The sequence below is a fragment of the Pezoporus wallicus genome, unplaced genomic scaffold, assembly GCF_028554395.1.
Source record: "Pezoporus wallicus isolate ANWC-B61680 ecotype Strahan unplaced genomic scaffold, APGP_CSIRO_Pwel_v1 contig_14230, whole genome shotgun sequence".
Lineage (NCBI taxonomy): Eukaryota > Metazoa > Chordata > Aves > Psittaciformes > Psittacidae > Pezoporus > Pezoporus wallicus.
In genome coordinates this window covers 3,256-13,174 of record NW_026637387.1, presented here as the reverse complement: position 1 = coordinate 13,174, position 9,919 = coordinate 3,256, and the positions used below count along the sequence as shown (strand labels likewise).

Genomic DNA, 9,919 nt, shown 5'->3' with positions numbered 1-9,919 from the left:
TTCCGACAGGGATGCGGCGGGGCGTGTGGGTGCAGGGAGATAAGAAAGCACTTATCTGCCCCGGCGCGGGACGGGACGCCGCGTTCCCGGCTCCAAACGGTTGCGGCAACCCCAGGGTTTGCATAGCGGTAGGAAAATTCCTCGGTCTGGGGTTTTCCAGCACATCCTGCAGCTGGGAACCACCGAGGGGAAGAGAAGAGGGGTCCCTGGGGCTGGGCTGGGTCAGGTTCCCGTGTGAGGAATGGGAATGGTGGGGGGGGGGATGATCCGTGTGAGCCCAGCGCCTGCCTCGGGCGCAGGAATGGGGTTGCCAGCGCCGTGCAGAGCCCTGGCTGGGGGTAAGGGGGAAATGGGGGGGGTCCTTGTGGGGCTGGCTCCCAGAGCAGGCACAGGGAATGGCCTCAGCATCGAGCTCAAGGCCCAGCAGGATGCTCCAGCACCATTTCCAGCACCTCAACCACGTTCCAAAGGGGTGCAGGGGGATTTGGTGTGCAGGCCCTGCATGAAAACACCCTGTGCTGACAGCAATGAGCTCCCTCTTGGGGTCACCAGACCCCAAACCCGGCCACGGAGGCTCTGCAGGCGATGCTGGTGCCTCGCAGGCAGCACATCCTCACTTTGCCCTGCAGAGCCCAGGCCCTGCTGCCCCAACCATAGTTAAAGGACACGGGTGGGATGGAGCAGCACGCACCCCCCCCCCCCCCCAGCACCTGGTGCCATGGGGCAGCCCCACGGCACTGGCACCACCACGGCCTCATCCTCCCAGCCCAGCACTGGAGTTTCCCTGACGCAAGCGGAGGTGCCATCCCCCCCAGTGCCCCCCATCCTCGCAGGGCCCTGCCGAGCCCCGATAAGGACCGAGCCGTGGCCCCCGGAGCAAACCGCAGGCTGACGTCAGGGCCGACGGGGGCCCCGGTTGCCGGCGCGGGGCCCAGCACCAGCTTCAGAGCCTTTATTGTAGCCGGTGGGTACAGCCATCAAATACACCAGAAATAACCCTTTGGAGAGGAGAGGAGCGGGGCTGCCGGAGGCACCGCGCGGGCACGGCGCCCATGGCATCGCTGCCCCGGCACACGGAGCCCGCAGCCTGCCCGCACGCACGCAGCCAAAGGGGTGGCTCCATCCCTCAGCTCCATCACCGCTGCTGATACCCACGGCCCCATTGATACCGTGCTTGGGGGGGGGGGGGGGCAGCTTTCCCCATTGGGAAATGGGCTCCCCCCCTTTTTGGGAACTACAGCCCCACTTGGGGCAGCGGCTTCCCCCCCCTCCCCTCCATCCCCTGTGCAAGGAAGAAGGCCCCGTGCTGCACCCCTGTGCCTGCTCCATCCGAGGGGGTCCTCGCCCTAGCTCCATCCTGCTCTTGCCCCCTCCCCTCCTACCTCATCAGTGACAGCCAAACCTCCAGCGCAGCCGGCACAAGCTGCAACCCCACTGCCGGCGACAGCCGCAGCCATACCCCAGGGGAAGAGCCCGGCCATCCATTGCCATCACCCTGGCTCCAGCTCCTGTCCTCCACCCAGGTCCAACGGAGCTACCTCCATGCAGCAAGGGCAGTGCCCGCTCCAGCCTGGCCCCACGGTGAGCAGGGCAGCCCCTGTGGTCACAGCCAGGTCCCAGAACAGACCCAAGATGGGAATGCTGCTTGCTCACGAGCATGCAGCGGTGCTCGGGACACAGCCCTGCCCCAGGGCAGCCTCTGCACTGCACGTTAGGGGCTGCCCCGGCCGGAGCTCTGCACCCACAGCAGGAAGCTGGGGGCAAGAACAGGCCCCCGAAACCCCCTGCCCAGGCTGAGCCCACACAGCATCACCTGCAGGAGCAGCTCCGAGTCCCGGGCAGGGAACCGGAGCAGGGGCAAACCCAGGTTCCCGCAGTGTCCATGGGCTGCCGGCCTCGGGCAGGCAGGGGAGCAGCTTCCAGCAGCAGGGAGCGGGGCCGGGGCTGCAGAAGCGTGTGTACAAAGGGCGGCTGCGGGCGGAGGGGAAGAGGCACTTGAATGAGCAAACCGAGAGTAAAAAAGGGGCAGGGAAGGAAATAGAAAAGGTTCATCCGTCCCCCATGGAGGCAGTGGGGCTGCCCCGGGAGCACTCGGGTCACACCGGGGCTCCGTGGTGAGGTCCTGGCCCCAGCTCCTCCTGCAGAACGGCCCCGAGCGAGAGCGGGGTGGGAGGGGGGGAAAGGGGGGCTCTGTGGGGACGGGAGCCGCATCCCGGGGGTCCCGCAGGCGCTGGCGAGCGGCTCACATGGGCGAGGAGGCACATTCGGGGGTGAGCTCCATGTCGAAGGTCAGCGACTCTGGGGGGAGAGACGCAGCCGGAGGTTATGGGACCCGTGTGTGCCCCCCCCCCTGCCCCCCCCCAGCCCCATGGCTCGGGCACCGCACCCCACCGGACTCACCGAACTGCCCCCCGGTGTTGGCCTCCGCTCCCTCGCTGGTGCTGCCGAACTGCATGAGCGTGTCCAGGGTGCGGGGGGACATGGGCAGGTCGATGGTGTTGCTGAAGGAGGTGCTGCGCGAGGCCGGCGGAGAGCAGAGACAGCCCCGGCCTCAGCGCCTGGATGGAGCCCTCCGACACCCCCACTGCCCCCCCGCCCCCCGACGGGCCCCAGGGCACGGCTCAGCCGCTCCTGAGAGCTCCACACAGGAAAGGGGCCCCGGGAGGGGAAGGTCGGGCTGGGGCATGGGCAGAGAGGAGCCCAGCGGCACCCAGACAGCACCCAGACAGCACCCATATCCCCCCACCACCACCCCCAAAGCAAGGCTGAGCACACAAACACCCCCCAGCCCTCACAGGCAACCCCAGGAGCACTCACGGGGTGACACAGATGAACTTGGTCTTCAGGTAGGGAGCAGCACCTGCGCAGGAGCAGCCTGATCAGCAGGCACCCAAGGAGGAACCCACCGCGGCTGTGCCCGCCGGGCTCCAGCACCCACCGGTGGCACCGGGCAGCACAGAAAGCCAACAACTACCTGAGTCAGTGGCTTCAGAGTGCTCCTGGCTCTCGGAGCGGCAGTACTTCCCAAAGGCCTCCTCCTTGGGGATGTCTGGGTACAGGTACACCAGGGGGGACACCAGGATGTTGGTGGCATCCATGATCTTGTAGCCCATGATGATCTCCGCGAAGGACATGTTGTTCAGCTGCTGCTTGGTGTAAGGCTCCACAGACTGGATCTGGGTCTTCCCTGTACAAGGAGGCTTTTGACACGGGGCAAGACACCCGCGTTCCCCAAACACCCCAGGAGCAGCAGCGGGGATGGGAGCAGCCTGGGGCCATGCTCAGCGTCACAACGCACCCAGCAGAGCGGGGCAGGACAGGGACCTGGCAAGTGCTTTCAGTGCCATGGAAAGCTGCACCAACACGGGTGGCCCGTGGGCAGGACACCCAGCAAAGGGCACCCGGGCTCAGAGAGCTAACACATAGGCAGGGTGCTTGTTAGGGCAAAGAACAGATGGAATATGAGGAGGGTCCAAGCCCCTTTCAAAGCCAGGAAGGCACCCAGGGCAGCGAGGGGGGAGCCACGCACCGCTGATGTCCTTCTCCACCCACGTGAAGGTGATGCCACCCTCCTTGCTGCTCTCGCTGAACCGCAGCAGGAAGGTGCCCGGGGGCTTGGTGCTCAGGATCGCTCGCTCCCGCTCCTTGCTGATGAAGCCCATGATGTACCTGGGCAGCAGGAAGCAGGGAGAGGTCAGGATACCAGGGCAGCTATTGCAGGGTGTGAGCCAGGCAGGACCTGGCCTGGCCACCACCAGGGCCACCCCAGTGCAGGGATCCCCAAGGGGGTTCTGCTCTGAACCAGCCAATGGAGAGAAAACGCTTCCCACTCCATCAGCACGGTGGGACCAAGGACCAAGCAAGGACCAAGCAAGGACCAAGCAAGGACCAAGCAAGGACCAAGCAAGGACCAAGCAAGGACCAAGCAAGGACCAAGCAAGGACCTCTGGCCCAATGCTCACCCTTCATTCCACAGCGCCAGGATGTACTTCTTCACCAAGTCAATGATGTTGTCCAGCCAGACCCAGAAAGAGAAGCCTTTGCCAGCCATGTTCTCCTGAGGAGGAGGGCAGAGGCTGTGAGCCTTGCAGGAAGGGCAGAGCCACGGGAAGGTGCTCAGCAGAAGGGAGGAGGAGGAGGTTGTACCTTGCAGAACTTGGCCCAGGTGATCTGACAGCCGGAGTAATTCACACCCGGGCCTGGCAGAGAACACGAGCATCAACGTTTAGGGAAGAGCTGCTCTTCCGAAGCCAGGAGCTCCAGGGAGCAGCCCCAGGTTCGTGTTGTTTGGCAGAGAACCAGGAACTGAAACTACAGCTCCCCTCCCAAGCAGGCAGCCCTGCTGCTGCACTGAGCCATGAGCCCTGCAGGGACACACACACACACCCCAGGTTACCTAGGAGCTTCTCTGCCAGTGTCGTCAGCTGCTCGATGCTGAGGCCACGCTTGGTGGTGGAGGAGAACTGCCAGCTCAGCACCTCTGCCACCTGGTCCCACGTCCCGATGGGGGGCTTGGTGAAGAAGTTCACGTTCTGCACAAGGGGAAACACAGCCCTGAGCAGGACATGGGGCAGGAGCAGGGCTGGGCTCTGCTCCAGCCACGTCCCAGCTCCTACCTTGGGGTTGTTGGTGAGCATGTTGTACCACAGGATGGAGGCCCAGGCATTTGGCATCTGGCAGATGTTGGAGATGACCACCACAGGCAGCGAGTGGGTCTGAAAAGACAGGATGTGACCACAGGCTGGGCCATCTCCCAGGGCTCCCCCGCACCCAGGCCCATGGCAGCACAGGTAGGAACCCCCCAGCTCACCTCCAGGTCGATCTTGAGCCCCTGGTGATACACCTCCGTCTCGAAGGTGATGAGGTGCAGCTCCTCCGTGACTATGAGCGAAGCCTGGGGTGGAAGGACACAATGAGCACGCAGGAGCTTGGCCATGAGGCCCCGCCAGCAGCTCGGGTCTGGGTGGAAGGGGCTCGGCTGCTGGTAAAGAGCTCTCCCAGCCAAGCCACCAGCACTCACATCGCAGTTGGCTCGGCCTCCGTTACCGCAGCGCTGCTCCCGCAGGGTCTGTGGGCAGAGGGGACGGGCTGGGGTGACACCGTGGGGGTGCACGGCTGGGGCAGGAGTGGCCCAAGGGCCGGGGGTACCTACCAGGTGCTTGAACTCAGCCGAGAGGCTGCCGTTGTTGGACTCCTCCATGTTCATGACCTTGGTGTTTGTGCCCAGGATGTTAAACTTGCGGGACCTCAAGAGAGGAAGGACAGAGCGGGGCTGACGGCGCTTCCAGAGGGGGATGCGCCAGCGGGAGCTTGGCCAAAGGAAGCCAGGAGCACCCCCAAACCGCTGCACTTACCCCCGGAGTGCTGCAACGTCCCCCGAGTCCCTAGGGAAGGGGAGAGAGACGCCGGTCATGGCCATGGCCTTCCCACGCTGATGCAGACGAGCCGGTGCGTGAGGCTGCTGCATCACTGCGTGGAGCCCCACAAGCTGTCCCCCACCGTGGCAATGAACCCGCAGCACCCAGCACCACCCCGAGGGACACTGTAACCCCCCCCCCAGCACCAGCAGGATCAGAGCAAGGGACTCACTTGTCGATGCAGACTTTGATTTTCAGCTGATAGTTCAGCTCTGGGAACTTCACCAACAACCTGCACAGAGGCAGCAGATGCAGAGCGTGAGCATCCTGCACCACTCCAGAGCTGCTGTGTGGCCCCAGCAGCAGCACCCTTCAGGGCAGCCCTCCCTGCACTGACCCACCTGACTTTGGTGGTGAACTGCACCCCGGTTTTGATGACCAGGGGCCGGTCGGGGTGCATGGGCATGCAGGGCTGCCTCTCCACGACGAAAGCGCTGCAGGGGAGAGCCATCAGAACCACGCTCACACCTCAGGCCTGATCCATTGAGCTACCCCCTGCCTCCAGCCCATGCCTGTGACCAGGGCCTGCCCATGAGCACCTTTTCATCAGGTTCCGGAACAGGTCCACGATGCGCTCCTCCAGCATGGGCCGGTGCTGGACGATGGGGTCACCCTTGTAGGACACTTTCTGCTGCAGCTCTTCCAACTTCTTGATCTGCTGCCGGGTCTGGAGCTGTGATTCGGCAAGAGAGGTTATCCTAGGGGAGCAGGAGGAACCAGCGTCAGCTCTGGCTGCAGAGCCCCCCCCCTCTGCCCTTGCTTGTGCGAGACAGGACCAGCGGAGAACAGAACGTGCCTGTGGCTCCCAGCCTGGGGCACACATTACAAAAGGAACCCCCAGGTTCTGCAGAGATGCACCTGGAAGCTCTCACAGCAGCCTTAACCCTCCCCCTTCCCAGGCCTGGGGCTAACCATTCCAATGCCCACTGCTGGGGAGCAGCCTGACTAACGGGTTACATCTCCCAAAAGCCCCCCCAACAGCAAGGCTGTTTCCAGAGGCAGGAGCTGATGGGCACTGCAGGGCTTGGAAGGGCTCCTCTCTAGGGCCTGCTGCAGCCCCAGGCAGCTCTCACCAGTTCTCCAGCCGGTCTAAGCAGATGTTGGGGGGGCCACCGATGCAGGCGATCTGCTGCCGTCTCTTCCAGTCTGCCAGCTCCTCATCTGCCAGCATCTTCTGCACGTACTCCATGGCCGAGAGCAGCCCAGCCAGCTCGCTCACAATGCCCTGGTGAGGCACAAAGCAGAACTACCACCAGCCCTCCGAGTTCCACATCCACAGACAGGCAGGGGCACACGGGCCTGCGGTCCCAGGCTGCTCTCAGCTCTGGCCATGCAGGGACACCAAAATCAGCCTCGTGGAAAAGGGCATCCCCAGACCAGCTCCTCCACCACGTACCCTTCGCATCTGGTCCAGCGCCGTCAGCATCTGCTCCAGCTGCTGCATCTTCTGCCGGGTCACGGACTGGTTGTTTCCATTCAGATCCTGCATGTCTGTGCGGGGGGGGGGGGAAGACCTCAGCCACTGCCCCAACCCACCCAACATCACACAAAGCAACCGCTTCAACCTCGAAGGAGCAGGCAGCTTAGAAAGCCTTCACTAGTTGAGCCCTATCACCTCCACAAGGCATTCCTTTGCTCCCAGGCAGAGCTCTGGCTCAGCTCCCCCGCAGGCAGAGTCAGTGGCAGAAACAAAGGAGGTTTCTCCAATTGCCATGCAAATGCCCTGAGCCTAAGCCACCCTTCTGACTCAGGGAGGAGGCACTGGGAGGGCTGGAACATGCCCTCGGGCATGTTTCCGTGCAGGAACACACTTTGGTTCACCAGGTGCTAATGAGCTTCCATTACCTCCTTGGCTTTTCAAAGTCTTGTAGTTAAAATCAAAGTCATCCTGGAGATTCTCCACCACTTTCATCTTCTGCTCCAGATCCTGCAAGGCAAGAGATGGGGATTTATTCAAAGTACTAAATCACTGCGGTGGGGAAAGGAGAAGGCGCTGAGGCAGCACACGTACCTGCACCCTCTTCCTCACATCCTGCAGATGCTGCTCCAGCATCTGCTGCTTTTCTGTCACTACAGCTGCTGTGGGATGCGTGGCCTGTCCCCCTTGCTGCGGAGGGGACAAGGAGGGCATGAGAACAGCGCCATGGCTCCCCTCCCAGCCTGCGCCCAGAGGTGCTGCAGGAGGGGGCTTCATCCCCCTCAATAACAAAACCCAGTGCAGCTCCTCCCTTGCAGCACCAGCTCCAGGGCTGCCCAGCGAAGCGCACCCAAGCACGGGGTGAGAGGAGGGATGGATGCACAAAGCAAAGAGCCACCCAGGCTGCATCCTGCAGGGAAGCAGCTGCTGTCTGGAGAGCAGAAGTCATCACCCCCCCCCACCCCAGCAGCCAAACCAGCCCTCAGCACAAAGCAGCTTTGTTACTGAAGGGAGCACACGGGGAGCTGCAGCTGCAGCACCGAGTCCCACCCGGGCCGGGCCGGGGTGGAGGCTGCAGGACACCCACCCAAGGCACTGACCTGGGCTGCGGTGGCCGCGGTCTGCAGGAGCCGGGACTCTTCCCAGAGGCAGCGAGCCACGATGCGGGCGATCTCCATGGGCTTCTCCAGGTACCTGCTCTGTAAGAGGTGTCAAAGAGCCCCCAGGTGAGCGGGCACAAAGGCACAGCCTAACCCCCCGGGATCCCCGCATCCTTTACGGCCGCGGGGCATGAAAGCCGCCGCATCTGACCTGCAGGAACTGCTTGATGCGCCGCAGGTTGTGCTGGTAGAGGACGTTGGACTCCTGCAGGAAGCGGCTGTACTGCTGGTCGATCTCCCCCAGCAGGTTGTGGAACACCAGCGTGGCATGGGACTCCTTGCTGGCAGCGTACGCCCTGCGCAGGGAGGGCAGAGCCCTGGGTGCCGGCACAGGGCAAGGGGCAGGCAGCTCCGGTGCAGTTTAACCCCCAGCCACCCTCCTAACCTGCACGGGGTGAGCAGGCCTGACCTGCTTCGTGTCAATGAACCGAGCCCTCGGGCTGTGCCTATGGGCAAGGCCATCAGGAGGGTTTGGGCTCGGGTTTAAAGTGTGGCCTTAAGCCAGGGAGACAGCACCCGAGGACCTCAGCAGCCCCGCGCGCTCTCTGGATGGGATCCAGGCACCGGTGCTCTGCATCAAGCTCATTTACAGCAGGGGTCAATGTCAGCCAGGCCTGGATGGGGACAGCTCTGCTTTGGAGCTCCCCCTTCCCCTGACCTGGGGTCTGCACCACGCACACCGACTCCTGCTCCCCTTTACCTCCCTCTTTAATTGCTGCCTCCTGCACCCAGGCCGGGTGTCCCGAGCAAAGTCCCCACCTCGGTGTTTCACAAGCCCTTACCAGTCCTGGCTCTCAATCCACGGGGCCAGGAACTGCCGGAGCTCCATGGGAAAGCTGTCGCTGTAGAGCTGGTGGAGCTGCTCCAGGTAGCGCGTGTCGAGCTGCTGCAGCTGGTTCCATTGTGCCATCCTGGCCAGCTCCGGAGACCTGCTGGCATGGGCACACTCAGAGGATCCTTCCTGCCACGGGTTCAGACCCAGCTACGGCCACGGCTGCTGGTGGGGCAGCACCGGAGACAGCCAGGACACCGGGAGGGCTGACACGGGCAGTGCCATGGGGCTGGAGCAGCTCCGGGTCCCCCAGAGCCCCCCAAGGCCGGGGTCCCTGCGGAGCCCATCCCACATCCAGGAACTGGATCCGGAGCCAGCAGCCCTGCGACCAGCCCCGGTTTGTGCCTCCGGGCTGGGATCCGAGCCGCATCACGGGAAGGTGGAACCACAGCCTGGAACTGCACCCCCGGAGCGGCAGTAACGGCACCTACACCTCGGGGAGGGCAGGAAGGAGCGGATGTGGCTGCGATGGGAAAACCCTCTTCACCCCCAGCCCTGGTAGCGCGGGGGGGAGCGCCCCAGGACAGCCCAATTCCCAAGTGCCTGCGGGGGCAAAGCTGTCCCCTACGGGTCCCTACCTCCTTACCGGGGGGGAAGGAGGAGTCTTAGGGGTCACCAGTGACAGGTACCAGGCTTTAATGCGGTGCCAGCATCTCCAGGGGGGCAGCACAAGCGCCGCTGGGCTCGGGAGGCAGGGAAGGAGCTGCAGAGCTGACAGGAAGGGGAAGGCGGAGACTGCCAGGAAGCAGCAGAAAGGAGGAAGGAGCGATCTTCGCGGCAGCGACTTGCGAAGGGATGGAAGCAAGCGAGGGGCAGCCAAGGGAACCTCCCTGCAGGAAGCCGGTTGCCCCCCCCGAGGAGCCGGGGGGAAGGCAAAGAGGGGGTGAAGGTGTGGGGATGGGATGGGAGGCAGGGAGCAGGGCCCGGCCGGCAGAGCTGCCAGTGAGGAGGGAGCACGAGGGGGTCACACTTGACACTGGCACCAGCGCGCTCCAGGTGCTCTTCTGGAGCATCCCTGGATGCTTTTTGTGCAAGGAGGGAACATCCCGAGGCACAGGGACAAGGCAGACACTGGCACCTGACATGGGGTTAC

General features: G+C 63.7%; 1 protein-coding gene across 2 annotated transcripts; it reads right to left on the bottom strand.

Moving 5' to 3' along the window:
* Positions 1–2,174: 2,174 nt before the first annotated feature.
* STAT3 (signal transducer and activator of transcription 3) lies at positions 2,175–8,941 on the bottom strand. Of its 2 annotated transcripts, none has more exons than XM_057405271.1 (23): positions 8,777–8,941; positions 8,146–8,290; positions 7,935–8,033; positions 7,429–7,524; positions 7,263–7,344; positions 6,814–6,908; positions 6,491–6,642; positions 5,957–6,115; positions 5,759–5,851; positions 5,590–5,649; positions 5,355–5,384; positions 5,153–5,246; positions 5,021–5,068; positions 4,811–4,894; positions 4,617–4,715; positions 4,397–4,532; positions 4,147–4,199; positions 3,963–4,057; positions 3,530–3,669; positions 2,972–3,187; positions 2,818–2,860; positions 2,401–2,513; positions 2,175–2,298 (listed from the first exon to the last, which is right to left on the bottom strand). In XM_057405271.1, exons 1-23 carry the CDS (start codon positions 8,902–8,904, stop codon positions 2,243–2,245), a joined length of 2,316 nt encoding a protein of 771 aa, XP_057261254.1. In that variant the 5' UTR covers positions 8,905–8,941; the 3' UTR covers positions 2,175–2,242. The 2 variants fall into 2 exon arrangements, with proteins under 2 accessions (XP_057261254.1, XP_057261255.1); XM_057405272.1 differs by having other exon boundaries at positions 2,192–2,298; positions 2,975–3,187.
* Between the last annotated feature and the right edge of the window lie 978 nt (positions 8,942–9,919).